We start from the raw sequence: 16958 nt of genomic DNA, 5'->3' as shown, positions 1-16958 counted from the left end.
GGACTTTTACTTCTTTTTCTACCTGATGAGAATTCACCTTATGCAACATCCTTGTCTCCTGTAGGACAGCAAGCTGTCATTTGCATCCCTTTCTATACTGAGTCTACCAGGAGTTTCTTGATATGGGAACCATGGGACTATTAGAAACTAAGGATTATTGAGGTTGTGAATACATTGATTTATTCCTCCAAAATACTGTCATTGTTACCCTTGGTATTTGTAGATATAGCCTAAGTTGTCAGCACAGCATTAACTGGGATCATAATTTGGTTTGGATAGCTAGAATTGCTCTCTTCTACCTATAGCGTATCTAAATGTCTGCAGGGTAATAAAGGCTTTTCATGATGTGGCCTCAGGCCAGCATCTCAGCTTTCTTTCTCACTGCTTCTCTTGCTGTACCCTGTGCTCTGGTCAAATTGGACTCTTCAGTGGTTCTCAAAAATGCTTCATTCCTTCCCACTTCAATTCTATGGCTTACATAGGACCTTTCTTCTGAAATGCTTCCCTTGTTCCTTTCTCCCCTTTTTGCGGTCTTCATTAAAATCCTATGCATCCTTCCCAGCTTGGCTCACGTGCTTCCTCTAAGGTGAAACCCCAGAGCCCTTCAGGTCGGAGCGATTACTGCTTCCTCTAAGCTCTTGGGGCACTTTGCCTTTATTTCAAACCGTATCACTTTCTGTTTTACACTGTAACTATTAATATGTATGTCTTCTTTTTTCTCCTCAATTATAAACTTCTTGGGGGGGATGATACACAGCTGTATACTGACTGTCTGCCACGCTGTCACCTGTGCTACCTGTCACATTGCTTTGCACACAAAAGGCACTTGATAATAAATGAATAATGAGTAGCACAATCACACTCTTCATAAAGCGGTCCAAATCCCACAATAAAAGCTTTGAAACAAGTATAGAGGTGTTGTGTTTCCTAACATTTGGTGTCATTTGTCTATTAAATCTCCGTGCAGACTCCTTGGCCTGAGATACAGGGAGCTGTGGGGAACTGGTTTTCAACCATTTCTCCCAGGACCATGAAATAGAAGGTCGTTATATTTACAGGGGCCTGTGCCCCCAAAACATAGCAGCACAATCTTATATCAGAAACCCCTATCATAAATGAGTCAGACAGGATAAGCCAACTTGAAGGAGAAAATAAAATATTATAACCCCAACTTGAAAAGAAAATATGGTGTGTGTTTTATTGCTGTGGATTATGGAGGAAGAAAGAACTAATTTTAAGTCAACAACAGAAAAGCGGTGACAATCTTTAAACTCAATACAATATTCACAGGGCAGACGCTAAACTTTAGAAAGCCAAAGCTTCAGGCTCCTGCTCTGGTCTATAAAATAGATGTAAAATTGCTTTTGCTTCATTATGAGTGCTACATTATTAGTGTGCCACTCTAGAGGCAAAGGACGTTTAAGGGGAAAAAAATAACTTTGGTACTTTCAAGTCAGAGCCTGTTTGTCAGACTCTCACATTGCGTTTTAAAGACCTTTAGAATGTGGCTTTGGGAAATTCCACTCTGATGAAGTGAGACAGAAGAGGGACTTGGAAAGATTTGCAACACAAGAAACAACTTCAGCCGTCCTAGTGATAAGTTCTACAGTGATCAGAAATGGGAAGATGGTCTTAAAAATGAGATCCCCTTCTTTCCAGAATTACCTTCTATTGAGAATGACTTTCCTGCTTTCCTGAGCTCCTTAACCCCCACCTCTAAGTCTCTATCCCTTGAATGTAGCGAGTCATTAACATCTGGTTCAGACAGAAGGTATCCAAATGCCTCCCATGACAAAGGCTAAAGGCGGAAACACAAGAGCGCAGATGGAATTCGTTGGTCAGGCCATTCTAGTCTGGAGGCTGAGAGGGTAATATATACAGTTGCAGAGTGGGAGGGGACTAAGATAGGATGCAATAGAGAGGGACTCTTGCACTGAGTGGAGGTCAAACCAGATGACTACTAAGGACCCATCCAACCTGGGTCACACAACTGTTTGCACTGGATTTGCTCAGCCTTATGAAGCTGCTTTTTTGTTTCTTCTGATTGGCTTGTGGGACTTGGAGACTGGGTGAGTTGCACTGCGTCCTGCCCCATCCCGTCCCACATTTGTAGATTTTTCTTTGGATTCAACCTTGACAAAAGTCCAGCTACTTTTTTGTGTCTTTTACAAGACCATTTTAGGTCATCAAATGAACAACCCCTAGCGGCAAGAAAGGCACAACTTAAGTGAAATGGGAAACGCAGTCAACTATTTGGTTCTTTCAGGCTGAGGCAGGTTGTCTGGTGACCTGATTGCACCTGATTGGATTGACTGAACCCATTCATTCGTTCTTCACTCACTTGCTCACTCATTCATTTACTCATTCATTCAACAAGCATGTTTCAACTGTCTCCTGTGTGTCATGCACTATGGATCTGACCATTGTCCAGTTTTTCATTTTGATACCTTTGTTTGTCTGGGCAAGTGATTTATCACCATTTTGGGGCAAGGATGGTGAGCAGAAGAGAGCTTACAGAGTCGCATACTGGGAAAACCTTGGTTTTTAGGGAGATGTGGGTCAGATGGGTCAGACATCTGTGTGCCAGGACCAAGTCCTGTATCAACTTCAATCTAAATCTCAAACTAAGAGGAAACTAAATAAAAACAACAGCTGTTGTTAACAGAGTGATTTTTGTTAACTTTCTAGGAGCAACCAAAAAAGAAGTCAGCTAATATAAATACATTTCATGCTTTTTTTGTTTGTTTCCAGATCACCAGATTAAAAATTGACCGAAACCCGTTTGCTAAAGGATTCAGAGATTCTGGAAGAAACAGGTGAGCAAACTGGGCAAGAGACCCACTGACCTTTCTTTTCTATATGACATTCTTTTCCCCAAGCCCCATTGGTGGCTTCTGGCTCTGGCTTTTTGGAGAACATTTGCATGCTAGGCAACTGTGCTGCTGCAGGCAAAGAGAAATGAGTAGTTGATCCAAGAATAAAAAAGCTGCCCCCCAAAGGTTGAATCATCCAAATTCTCTGTTAACACACTGTAAATCATCAGATTGAATCCCTCATGGTGTTTTTCTCCCTGCATCGTACTTGGCAATTTAGTCGCTTAAAACAAATTTGACAGTGATTTATTGTCATTAAAAGATTGCAACTTTTTCTGATAAGTGTCTATAGGTGGCTACAGCACCTATAGTAATATCTCCTTTATTTTTCATTATCAGGAAAAAAGGAATTGTGGACAAATAAAATTTTTCAGAAAAGTATTCCCTATAAGAGCTAAAACTTTGTTTAAAAATTGACCACTTTTCTCCTAGGAAATATTTCCAAACTCTACTGGATGTTTTCTGCTTTAGTAAAGAGAGTTTATAGAACACTACCTTTCTTGATGACCCAGCATCATCATTGTGATTAGGTTGTTAGACTGTGGAACGCTTAGGAATTGATGACGTTTGTAGGACTATTTGCTCCTGTTGTAAATAGCCTTAGGGACTGTGCTATTTTTCTGGTTAACTCTGCTTCTGTCTAAATCCTTCCTGTGTCATTCTTCATATATAATATTAAAATCTGTTATTCACAGAGAGTTAGGAGAGAGCTGAAATTGGCAGGGAAAGCAGATACATCGAAGATTATTCAATCAGAAAATTTCATTTTATATAAACTATACTGAAACAGCAAATATGACACGTGTGTCCTGTAAGTGTGTAGACCTTGCAATAACTATTTACTTTAATGTTCAGACATTTTCCTAATTTGGGGCTTTTTTTTACATCTGAATGACACAGTTTGTCAGGACTTTGCTATTTTCTCTTCAAGAGTTTTCAGATAAACTATCTAATATATTTAGAATCACTTTGTGAACTGTGTAGCACATTATATTAGAACCTAGTTTATGCTAAAAATCAGATGTGTGTAGTGATCATTTTCTTTACAAAATGATTTATAAAAGCACTTCTTATGAAACTTTTTATCATATTTAAAATACACTTAGATTTCTTTAAAATTTTATTTTCCTCAGAATTTTTTAAGGTCACATCTATTGAGTAAGTAAAATTCACTTGAACTTCTGGTTTGAAGATGACAAAATTGAGTAATATTTTCTAGGTCAAGCAACTGGTTAGTTGTATAGCCTCAGGCATATGGACTCCAGGCCGAATGCTTTCCAGTTAATGACTCTTTGTTTAAAATAAGAGGCCTTTGTTTTCAAAATTTAACCAGTGAAGAAGCCAATACTTATTCCTTCGATTTCAGATAGACAGTCCTCTTCCTCCCAATTAGTTTCTATTCTATGTCCAGGTCACAAAACATGCCTGTGAGCCATTTCCTGTTGCCTCCTTTTCAGGGCTCTGCCTTCTGGGCTTATTGAGGAACTTGTTAGTGATAAGGAGCTCAAATAGAAGCTGGCCTTTCATAAAGAAGCCTCTAGGGTGTTTAAGATCTTTAGCTTGGGGTCCATGCATGCATTTCAGGAGTTCTGTGAGTTCCCAGATACTGAAAGGAAACGTGTGTGTGGATGAGCCGTGTGCATTTTTCTGGGGAGAGGTCTACAGCTTTCTTCAAATTTTCAAAAATGTCTATGACCAAAAGTTAAGAATTTCCACTCTAGACAACACCATCTGTCTCCAGAGACCAACCCTACTGACTTTAGTTATCCAACTACTTTCTTTTTCTTTCCTTCTGCATCTCCAGTGGCATTTAGTATTTGTTTATTTTATTCTTGGCACTCCAAAAACTGCTTTCTTTTTGTCTCTTTCTTCTTTGCTTTGTCATCCCATTGGATTCCTTGTTTTTCAGAGGCATGACTTAGAACAGAAAATTGGAATAGAGTGGCTGTATTGACCAGCATTAGAGCTTGCGCTGGGAATTGGAGCCACGCTTTAATCTTGAGATTAAGACCTTGTGTCTTGAAGCATTTGTCTCTGGTTAGGAAATTGTGATGACAGCTCAGTTAAAGTCCCAAGGTTCTTCTGTCCTCTCACTGGGCTAGAAAGGACCTTGACACATCATTTGGCCCTGGCCTGTGTCTGCCTTAAGGCTGGTGACTATCTTACTGCTCAGGACAGACAGTTACTTGTCTGTCCTGCCTGGTGGGCTGCTCTTCTTTGTAAGAACTCCAGGAAAGCAAAACTATGGATCTTCATTAGCCCATGTCAGTGCCTTATTTATTTATTTCTGATTGCATGGAAATTCTTCATTATGTCCTATTAAATCTGCAGGCTGTTTTAAGTAATATCAGTAATTATAGAAGTTATTTGTGATTGAACACTTACTGTGTTCCAGACCTTTTACTTACATTCTTTCTAATCTTTAAAGCAACCTGTATTTTTCAAATGAGGAAACAGGCTCCGAGAGTTTAAGCAGCTTTCCTAGTGTCACGCAGTAAACTGAAGAAGGGATGAAAACCCAAGTCCATCTGACGTCAAAGTCTGTGCACTTCGTGCTTTATCATGCTAACAGTTTAAACTTGACTTATTTTACCTTCAACAGATATCGAGAATAGAGCTCTTTCTCTAAACCCCCTTCATCCACTTAAAGATCCTACTCAAGTAGCCAGAACCTTCTCTTTTCCACATAAATCAACCTATATTCTCTGTCTGTGTAGACTCTTCCCCATGACTTTGTCATTTACTTCCTATATCCCAATAAAGCGTTCCATAGTCAAGGACAGGAAGTCAGGCTGAACGTCCCTAGCAGGTGAAACTGTGATATGATAAGACTGAAGTCACCTGTGTCATGAGGGGACAAGGATGAATTAGGGAAGGTAGAAGCCATTTTCATCCTCCAGCGCTCTGGGAAGCTAGACTAAAATCAACTTGTTGGGACAAGTATTGAAGCCCTTATATTTTCTCTTTAAAAAGCTCAAAATTACCTGATAATCAGACTTTAACTCTCACTAGCTGCCTGCAGGATGAGGGCAAGAATTATTAATGCCATTTTGCAGATGGGAAAATTGATAGATGAGGATATAGAGGATTATTTATAAATCTTTGGGAAGAGGTGGCCTGTGCCAAAACCAGAATCCAGTTGGTTCATCACCTTCCCACCAGTGCCCACCAGTGCCCCATCGCTGGCCCTGCTTGTGCTAACACAGTTCTTCGTATAAATCTGTGATTTTTCCCCATGCATTTTAGACATCAAATGACTCGTACAGACGAGCATGGTTTGATGAGTTGCATAGAAATGTACCCCAAACATACGGATTACATTTCCTTGAAAAACACATGAGCTTAAAAATTAGGGGGGAAAGTGCTTGGCCAATGTTTTTTGGTTTTGTAGAACACAAAACATTTGTGGAATACTTTGGAGTTACAGAAATTGCCAAACCTCAAACCAAAACACGTTCAGGTTTGTCGATCTCAATCCATGCCAGTGCGATCCCGAGGCTCCAGAAGGGAGTGTGAGAGGAAAGCTGGGGAGGACACAGCCGCCCACTGCACTCTTTGAAATGCCTCTCATGAGTCTCTCTCATCCTGCAAGCCTCTCACTGCAGTGCAGTCAGAGGCTGGCTGGGGTCACAACAGTGCCCTCTGAGTGTCGAGAAGAACTTGAGGCACCTGTGGCGAGGGCACTTAGTCCCCATTCTTATTTGAATGAAAAGAGATATCCACGAGAAGTATTCCTGGCTTCTAGCCCCATCACTTTCTCCTTCCCCTCAGTGGGAACCAAGGTGACTGATGTGATTGCTGAGTCTGGAACTCTTTAGGACCTGCTTGTCTGCAGAAAGTGTACCATCTGGACTCTTCCCACTGTGTGGTAAGCCCAGCAGAGGAGGCCTGCAGTTCTGGGAAGTCAGCTTATTTCAGGGAGTTCTAGCTCACTCCTTCAGCCTTCACACCTATGTTATAGTCTCCAGACACTTTTTATCAATAATAAAACTGGTATTTTGGTCTCTACTACATCAGTCTCCTAGGTCTTTCTTGGAAGTTGATTCTGAATTCAAATGAGGACAAGGGATGATATCCATTGGGCCACCCAGAACCCCAACAGGAGTCCTAGTGAGTTCACTGTGTCAGCTCTGTGATATCACCATCATCAGAGCCCATCATAGTTCCTCCTGCTTCTTTAAGAAGTGTCATTCACACGCTGCAGTGTAAGAAGGTCACCACCCTTCAGCCTTTACTTATGAAGCTGCTACTTTTCATTCCTATGTAATTATGTCCCTGATTAGAAGTCTCCACTAAAGTGTGTGTGTGTGTGTTCACGTTATGGAGAAGAGCAGTAGACATATGGTTCTTTTGGAGTGGAAACACTGACAGATTTTGCTTCCAGGCATTGTCTCTGCAATGGGAAGGAAATTGTTTATGTCTAAATTGTTCTTCCTTCTAGACTTCTCAGAAATTATGTGGCCCAAATATAGTTTTGGGTGAAAGGGTCAATATATATTTACCTTTAACAGGCCTAGCCCCATGGTGCAATATCCAGCATTACCTGTGGGAGATTCCTTCTATAAGGAGGAGACAGTAACACCTTCTTGTTCCTGGGGGAAAATAGATTCCCTCAGCCTAACAGTAAGTTTTGTCTTGTGGTCTGTGTTCCTGGGTTCTGTCTGGCCCCTGCTAGAATGAAGCCCTTTGAAGACAGAACTCTACCTTTTTCAGCTTCCTGTTCTCAGATTTCTTTTCCTGTAGTGCCAGGTATACAAAGTAAAATAATAATCATTCATTTAGTTACAAAACATTGAACAGAGTTGACGAGTCGCAGAGAAGTTAAAAACCAGGACCTCGGGAGTGAGAAAGCCTTACCCCAACCAAGGATGAATCAGGTAGAGCAAGAGTGGGGAGCTAGTTTTAGATACTAACTAAGAAAGGAAGAAAGAGTGAATCTATAGATAGTCTTTGTTTGAAAGATTAAGGGCAATTTTTTTTTTTATATGAATGGCTGGATTTTATTTATTTATTTTATTTTTATTTTTGGCTGTGTTGGGTCTTCGCTTCTATGCGAGGGCCCTCTCCAGTTGCGGCAAGCGGGGCCACTCTTCATCGTGGTGCGCGGGCCTCTCACTGTCGCGGCCTCTCCCGTTGCGGAGCACAGGCTCCAGACGCGCAGGCTCAGTAGTTGTGGCTCACGGGCCTAGTTGCTCCGCGGCATGTGGGATCTTCCCAGACCAGGGCTCGAACCCGTGTCCCCTGCATTGGCAGAGGCAGACTCTCAACCACTGTGCCACCAGGGAAGCCCCTAAGGGCAATTTTGATTCAAATCTGAGATGGACTGCTGCTGGAAGACACTGGTTTAGCTTAACTGTAGATTAGACATGCACACCCTTCAGGCCATCCGAGCTGGCTCTGCACAGTGGGTGCATGTCTGTGCTGCCTGGCTCCCTGGAGAAGGAAGACACCCAGCAAGTTCCAGAGGCATGAGCCTCAGGAAGGAAGGGCTCCCAGATGATGAGCCCAAACAGAGTGAGGCTTGGTTGAGAAAGGTCACTCAGTAGCAAAATGAGAGGTCAAAGTACATCTTTGGTGGTGGCCACCCCAGTGGTTCAGTTCTTTCCAAAGAGAAGACAAAGGGCATGAGGCTGAAGAGAAGCAGTAGTCTTTGCACTGAGTCTCATGGTTGAGAAGCAGCCTCGGGATGTCTATCTGTCCACGTGCCTGGGGAGCCCACTGTGCTCAGCTAGAGGGAGAATTGCCACTGCAGAGACCTTGCACTTGAAAGGGGGTAGACAGATGAGCATAAGGAAAGAAGACTCTGTGGGTCTCAGCCCACATCTAAAGTGAAAACCCTGTCCCTGTGAGAAGTGGCTGCCAAGATTTTACAGAAAGCCCGAGTAAGCTTGGGAACTTTTATATAATTCCCAGCGACTTCCTCCGAAGCAAACACATACATGAAGAGGGGAGGATTAAAATTATGACCTGTCAACTGGAGTGAAGGTTCTATGAACTTGTTTTAGAGGTGCCGTGGACTCTGTGATCCTGGGTTCTCCTCTGTCAGCAACCTTCATCCTGTCTTGACCTTGGGATTTACCTGTACTTCCAGCTTCCGTAGTATCTAAAACAACTGCAAGGGGGATTGTCCCAGGTGACATGGTTTCCTCCAGATGCTACTTACTGACCTGGTGCTCCAGGAGCTACTGCTATGGCTGCACGACAGGTCCCCCTTGGAGTGGCCCTTCTGTAGTCCAGGGAGTTGCTGCAGCTTTTTGGGAGGGTGTCTTTGTCTCTGTGGAATTCGCCCCTGGAGGCTTGAACAAGGACACTTAAGTTCCACAAGGCAGGGAGTGTCAGAAAGGGCCAGTGGCAGGCCCTGTATCATGGGGAGGTTGGTTTACATGGGAAAGTAGTTTTAATAGGTTGCCCCTCACTAAAAAAACAATAGGGCCTGCAGCTTGAAGTGTAGGAGGCACTGAGTCTGAGCTAATTCTCAGAGTGTTTCCAGCAAGCACTGCTGTTTGCTGGGAATGTGGCTGGTGACAGTCTTTCCAGTGCCTAGTGTCCCTTACATGTGTCGGGGGATGGTGATCTAAAAATGGAGCCATTCAGTGCATCACGGGAATGGATGTATTTACTTGCTGGAAGAGGATGCTTAACGAGGCTAAGACTTAACCCAAAGGAAGGAATCTCTACTGGTTGTGGGGAAAGTATTTGGCAGTAAAGATCTGTTTGTGACGCCCCCTCTGAAGCAGCTGCTGTCCCAAGGCCATGTTCACAGAGCGAAGAGCCACCTCCTTGGCACAGATGGGAACTCCAGTCACGGTCCAGCCCCTCCTCACAACACCCAACAAAGACAAGTATGCAGCCAGAAAGAGGACTGTGAGATGAGGAATTAGAGTGCTGAAAGTTAACAGGAAGGAAGAGGAAAAAAGATTAGCCCCAGGGCCAGATCATCCTTGCTTAGATCCAAAAGAAACAACTTTTCTTTGGGAGTCAAGGTACAGGGTGGGTCTGTAGTATAAATCTGTTGGTCGATTTCTCTAGTATAACTAAGTATCTCAAATCTTGTCTACACCCTTATCTAGCTATTAAGCTGAACATACAAAATTTCCTTAGTTGTAGGTCAAAAGTAGTAAGATATTAGCAATTTCATATAGTTCAACCTTGTAAATGTATTTCTAGGCATCAAATCATCAGTATACAAATAATAGTAAGAATCGTTTCATTTAGTATCTGTGGTCCAAGTTTTCTATTTTTACCTCTGAGTTGATTGGTATCAGTACAGCGTTTCCCATTTACTGATGGTAAAACTGAGTACAGCGAGGTATTAGCTTTTAGAATTCGCAAAGCCAGCCAGCGACAACATCCAGAGAACGAGGTCTCACTCCTCTGATAGGCATAGCTTGCCAGTCAGCAGACAACCTTGCCCTTGTCCACCTCCATTTCCCTGTCACTCCTGAAGGCAAGCTTAGAGCCAAGGAGCTGACCACTCGCTTTCCTTCAACCAGCACAGCTTTCCAAGTGTCTCCCTCACTTTCGATTTCTATATTTTCATTTGTTCTCCCTAGAGCCGTTGGCTGTATTTTTCCAGCCAATCTCATCCTGCTCATTCCCGGCAGTCTCACTAGCCCCTGTAGATTGTGTATACTCTTGTTATCCCTGGCATGGGTGCCATTCAGCAGATCTATGGAAGTAATCAGTGCTGGACTCCCCTGCAGGCATTGCCGCATCTGCAGTTCAAGGTAGCTGACTCCATACTGGACTCTGGCAGCAGGATCCTGCCAGACTTCTCCTAGTCATCCAGGCATTAGTTGTTTTTCATGTCCCCTGGCTTACGGGCTTTCAACCAGTATTTAACATTTTTCTCTGCCTTGTTATTTGTTCTCCCTCCTCTGTCATGAATCTTTTCCACCATTGTCCTCTTGGCCATGTGGGTTTGCCAGAGAAAGTTGGCAGTTGTTTTATTATCTATGGCTCTTGCCCAGGGATGGTGTCATCTAACAGATAGACGTCTGTTTAATGGCTAACATATTGGAATCTGAAATATCTGCAAGATAATGAGGCCTAAAGAGGCTTGAGGGACACGTTTTTTTGTTCTTAGAGGAGAGAATGAGAAATGAAATTAGGTAACATAGAGGTCCTTCCACATTCAATCCAGAGCCAGAGGGCTGACAAAGCTTTGAATCCCAGTGAAGGAAAAGTGTTTTCTCGTGTTACAGATCACAATCTGAGCAGATGGTGGGATTTCTTTTACTTGAGTTAGACCAATGGTCCTCACGTTTTCATTGTATTTTCTCTCTTGTTTTGAAATATTTTGTCTTTAATCAATATGCATTTATTAAGTTACAATTAGGAGGGAATAATATCATTATCTCCATTTTACAGGTAGGGAGACTTTAGGCGTGAAAAGGTTATATAACTAGGCAACGTTGCCCTAGTAAGCGGCAGGGTTGCAATTGGAACCCAGGCAGTCTGGCTCCTGACCTTGTGCTCTTAACCACTATGCTAATCTGCCCCTTGTGTGATTTAGTATTACTAAGTTAAAGTGAGACCATGCCAGTCAGATGCAAAGAAACTTAATGTTTTAGGCAGCCTGCTTTGTGTTATCAAGGATTTTTATTGTACTTCTTGAGGCAGCGAAAACTCCTTATGGACCACCATGTCTACCTATTCAGACTCCAAGTGGGGAAAAGGTTCCCAAGTTGGGAGTCACTGGGTAAGGAACAATTTTAACTCAACTCCAATCATCTATCCATTGGACACGTGTTCGTCCAAACCACTGTAAAGCACGTCAATGACATCCGGTTCATCAGGTAGATATATTTATTGTACATCTAAAGCCAAGTTTTGAATGATGGCTCTTTTGCCAATTTGCAGACCTCCACTGGGAGGTCTTTAAGAATATCTCTGGACAATAAATACCCTGAGGAATCTAAAGGTAGGAGCGAATTCCAGATCCAGTGAAGGAGAGGGATGTGTGGAAGGTTTGACCTAACCTCAGTGGACCAAGGACAGTCTAAGGAAAAGGATTAGAAAGTTGACACATGGTGATTAGATTTGAAAGAACAGTATATTCTGGTTTTGTGTCTTTTCAAATGTTGGAAGAGGAGGAGAAAGAAAAGGAGTTCAGGGGCATAGTATCGCCCATGGGATAAAATCCAAGCGCCTCACATGGAATAAATACCCATGGTGTCCGCCTGCCTCCCCCCCGGCCCCCATCTTGCACCCGGAGCTCCAGTCACCCTGAACTATTTTCAGTTCCTAGAACATGGCTTCTCTTCCATACTTCCAAGTCTTTGCATATACTATTAACTCTACTAAGAAAGCTCTTTCTGCCTCTTGTCTGTGTGGAAAACTACTGAGTGCCCTGTAACATTAACCTTAAATAACTGGCCTTTTATGGAATCCCCCTTGAGTTTTCCAGGTGTATTCAGTACATCTTGCTCAGTGCCTCATGGCATTGTCTACACATCTCCAGTGTAGCATCTATCACACAGTTCAGAAATTAGTCACTTACATGTTGTTATCTTTTTTGTTAAGCAGGATTCTCCTTAAGGGTAAAGACCCTGTGTCTTTTTTGCCTTTATATCTCTTGAACCTAGCACATAATTGTTTTCCTGATTGGATAACCCCGTTTTGACTTCAAGACCCCATCTCAGTAGACTGCCCTTAGTCCTTGACTGTCTTCTATTGAGAGATAACCAGTGATCTTATCAATCCCTAGCATAGGTTCCTGTTGTTAACGGTATCACCAGCAAAGAGAGTCAGATGTCAGAATTACAAAGAAAATAAATGAAAGGAACATAAAAAATAATTTTCAATCTCAAGAGAAATAAAAAGCAGAAACTATGCATCCAGTGCAGAAACTATGCACTGGTGTGTTACCTAACAGGTTCATGAATGTACTTGTAATTGTTATAATTATCATATATTTGCTGAACTTCAAAGGGATGGTCCCAGCTTTTTTTTTTTTTTTTTTTTTTTGAATGAGGAGGTTGGAAGAATATTTCTTTGCACTTTGGCTATTATTCCAAATCAGTTGATCTCGAGGCATCATCAATTTGCAGAAGAGCTCTTTGGCTTGTTTCCTCTCCTTCCTTTTCTCCCTCCTCTTCAGTACATTCTGTTGGTTTGGCCAGTGAGCAGACTGAAAAGTCTAAAGAGAAGAGGCCTGGAAATCAGAGAGGTGGTTACAGCCAAATGACTTAACAAAGGGGGTTTGGATATGGTCTCTGTTGTCACTGGAGCAAACAGGGAAAAGTAAGCAAGAGGGGGACACTTGCCAATTTGATCATCTTTGATTGGAAACTTAAGAGATGACATCAGGTCTCTGGTGTTCAGCAGACCCGGAGAGGCCCACCATGTGGAACATGTTAATGACATGTGGTTACCTAACACCACTTTTTTTATCTGTTAGACAATGAATTCACTTTTAAGAACCTTGAGATAAAGTTTTATAAAACTGGGATACAATGATGATGAATAAGTAAACAACGTGTTGCTCAGTATAAACTTTGAATAGACATCCAAGTGGCTGAAGACATTAACGGGTGGTTGGCAAGGATTCTTATAAGAGAAGATGAGAGTATAAATGACTGGCCTCTGCTAGGGAACTCAGACTCTGTTGAAGGTCAGAAATTCCATGACCAGAAAAGAAGAAACCAAAGGAAAACTGAAACCTCTCTGGGACCTGAGTCAAGAAAGGCACAAACAGCTATATGTAGAAACAATTCCCAAGTCACCAGTAATAGAGGATTCTCTCTGTCTTCAGATTCTTGATTTGATATCAAGTTGTTTTCTTAAGTTTTAGGCTTAGAAAAAATGATTGCTGGTTAAAGTTCAGGAAATTGTGACTCAGTAATAAAAATAGTAATAAAAATAATTCCTTTACTTATTAATTTAATGCATATCATTTGAAGTCTTGTCAGGTAATAGGCATTGTGCTAAGTACTGGGAGGTGGAAAACCTGGTGGAGAGTGAATTAGCTAATACTTGTCCTGCTGTGGCACTTCACCAAATCCTGATAAATAGAATTAGTACTACTGAACAATTAGATCTATCCAAGGAAGCTTAATGGAGTTTGAGGACAAATAAGATGTGGCATATAGTAAACAAATAGGATTAATTTTTTTTAAAAAGAGATCCACCCTGAATATATAAATAGATTCAGTAAGGTCCAGGATGAATCTATGAGAGAGAGATCCACAACAGATTAGTAAAGCGTGGTTAGGAATGTGTAGACTTAGCCATTAGATTTTGGTAGTCATACCCCTCACCCAACTTCATCACCAAAAAGACCCTTCTTGTGAAGACACCTAGACTGGATGGACCATGGGTGTGTCCATATGTGGTGTGCCATACATTATGTTCTTAACAGTTAAGGAAGGTCTTCCTGATGAGGATGTGGAAAGTGTCTGGCACTCTTACCATTTACCCATTGGTAATGGAACCAGTGGGTAAAAGTTACCTCAGATACTTCAGTACAAGCTCAAAAAAACTTTCTAACAGATCTGTCCCAAAACTAAATATTTTCCTTGGGAAATACTCAAACAGAGGCTGGATAACTCTCCATCGAAGATGGTATCATTAGATTTGGATAAATGGATAAATGGTCGCGATCCTATACAGAGTTGACTACTTAAATAAAATTATTAATACCTTTGCCATAGTCTTTTTGCCTGTTATGAAAATAAAATCAACATTGATTTTTTATTCTTTTAATAAATATAACATTGGCAGTATATCAGTGTATTATAGCCACCTCATAGTCTTCTATCACTTTATTATGAAATGAGAAGGGACTGTTCTTTGTCCTTGAGCTAATATTTTGTCCTCATCATTGGTACATGTTGCTGGGAAGAATGGAATAGGAGGTGGAACAATAGAGACCTTGCCATTTGCAGTGAGCCTCCCGTGACATTAAAGGGAATCCTAAGATGTTCTGGTGAGCCCCCAACATTCCAAAACAGGACAGTAAGATCTAAGCCTGGCCTATCTATTTTTTATATCCCTCAAGGCTCAGCATGGCTTTATCTGCCTATCCCCTTATTATTCTGAGCTCCCTAATTGCCTGGACTCTTTCTTTCCACAAGTAGTTTCATGTACTGCATTCAGCATTAATGTAGGGTGACTATGTGGAGATGTCTTCTATTCCTACTTTTAACAGATTAACAGCTAATAAACACCATGCAACACCCTCTCCTCTCAACCTCTTCTAAAAATACAGAGTTTAATTTGCCAACATTGGTGTATTTAAAGCCTCCAAGATTCCAGGGAAGACTTTAGAAAGTTAACTGTGCAAGGAAGGCCAGTTCAGAGAGGAAATTTTCCAACACAAAGAGCCAATCAGTGTATCAGCAGCTCCTCACAGAAGAACCTCAGGGGACCTTATAGTCATTTATAAGGAAGGGCTATTTGTTCTCACTTAAGTAAAGCTTCTCACTTTATTCTTGCTGTGCCAGACTGAAGAGAATGCTGGAAATGTATTACCTAGGGAGAAGAACAGGCAGCATAAGTTTCATCTCAAGAGGGAAAGCTTGTCTTTTCCAGGAAGGGACACCGTGTTACTTTCCAGCAACTTTGCAATGAAAGGACTTATGCCACCTACTCTTCTCCACCCTCCTTCTCCTACCTTCCTCTACCGTAACTTCCCCTCTTTCCACTTAGCTAGAAGTGAAGCAGTTAGTTTTAAAGAGGAGAAGCTGTGTTCAAAGCTTCAAACAAGGCACCAACCAATATTCTGTTTTGAGGATTCAGCAAGAATATGTCTAAGATAATCCAGATAGCCTGGATAATTATGTTCAAACAATGTTCATCAACATCTCATATACATATACATATATATGATAGAATTTATTGAAGGATAAATTAGGCAGTGTGCACATAGTTCAATTAATGGAATTTCTAGTGTCAATGAAACAGAAACCTTAAAGTAATACATTGGTAAAATATTGGATGTTTCCTGAAGTCCCAAGTACATGACTCTCAATGACCAGTTTGGTTATCATATTACAAAATACAGATAAACATTTGCAGAAATGTATTGGTCTTTTTGTTTGAGGTATAATTTCTGGGGCCAAACCCCCTTTGCACCTTCAGGTGGGTATTTCTTGTTGCAGCAGAAACTCAAGTATATTTGAGTGCTTACCTCTCCTATTTCTATTATGGTGCTTGTCTCTGTTTAAGAAGATTTAAGAAGCCTTTCAAGGCGCAACAATATGACAGTTTCATTGACTCCACATACCCAGTGGTGGAGTTGACTCTGGGACAGGCTGTGTCAGTGTGTTGTGGTAATGATGATCACATCATCCTGTGCTAGAGATATGGTCAGTGCTACTCTCTGCTCAACTCTATTCATGATATCAGTGACCTTGACCTTTAACACACTTAACATTTTTTTTTCATGCAGACCAAACCTTCTCTGAAGAAAGGTCGGAGTGAAATTTCATCATAGCTCCGACTTGCTTGCAGATAATCTGAATTGGGTTAATTTCTTCTTTTTCCTGCAATCCAGCGACATCTGTACCTGTGCTCTTCCAGACTAATTTACCCTGGTGGTGGTATCTCTCAGTGCCTATGCATATACCGCTTCTCAGACAAACCACTTCAGGATTTTTTTTTTTAAAAGTCCATGCATTTCTTGGGATTATTTACAACTTCCTTTGCTGGCTTTTCTCTGTGTAGAACCGGACTGGAAGCCATCATGGAGACTTATGCATTCTGGAGACCCCCTGTGCGCACACTCACCTTTGAAGATTTCACCACCATGCAAAAGCAGCAAGGTAAAGCCCTGGGCAAGGCCTCTGCTTTAGAGACAGCGCTGGGGAGGGAGTGGGAGCTGAACTGAATATAGCACATCTGGCCCCAAGCCAAGCCACGAGTTACACCGACTCGCCTGGAATGAAGAGAACTAGGTAGCTCCGTAAATAACCAAAGCATCACCACTTGCGCAAATAAGCAGGTTTCTGAGGCAGTGTTTCACCTGGCACCCCAAATTCTCTCTCCCTTCCCAAAAGCAAGGTTACGTAATGGTGGTGAAATGATTATTTCTATCACTAAGCATTCATGTAGCCCTTGGGATTTGGAGATCTTCATAATAAT

The 16958-nt window shown here is 41.7% G+C and overlaps 1 protein-coding gene across 2 annotated transcripts in view; it reads left to right on the top strand.

Annotated features, from left to right (window-relative positions):
- Positions 1-16958, top strand: part of TBX15 (T-box transcription factor 15) — a 108601-nt gene that overhangs the window by 76130 nt on the left and 15513 nt on the right. For both annotated transcript variants that reach the window (XM_036831962.1, XM_036831972.1), the window contains exons 6-7: positions 2752-2816; positions 16542-16639. In XM_036831962.1, the coding sequence (XP_036687857.1) occupies positions 2752-2816; positions 16542-16639 (163 nt within the window). The remainder of the gene's footprint in view (positions 1-2751; positions 2817-16541; positions 16640-16958) is intronic.

Source organism: Balaenoptera musculus, chromosome 1, assembly GCF_009873245.2.
Source record: "Balaenoptera musculus isolate JJ_BM4_2016_0621 chromosome 1, mBalMus1.pri.v3, whole genome shotgun sequence".
NCBI classification, from domain to species: domain Eukaryota; kingdom Metazoa; phylum Chordata; class Mammalia; order Artiodactyla; family Balaenopteridae; genus Balaenoptera; species Balaenoptera musculus.
The sequence above is the reverse complement of the archived record's forward strand: the minus strand, read 5'-3'. Positions and strand labels throughout refer to the sequence as shown.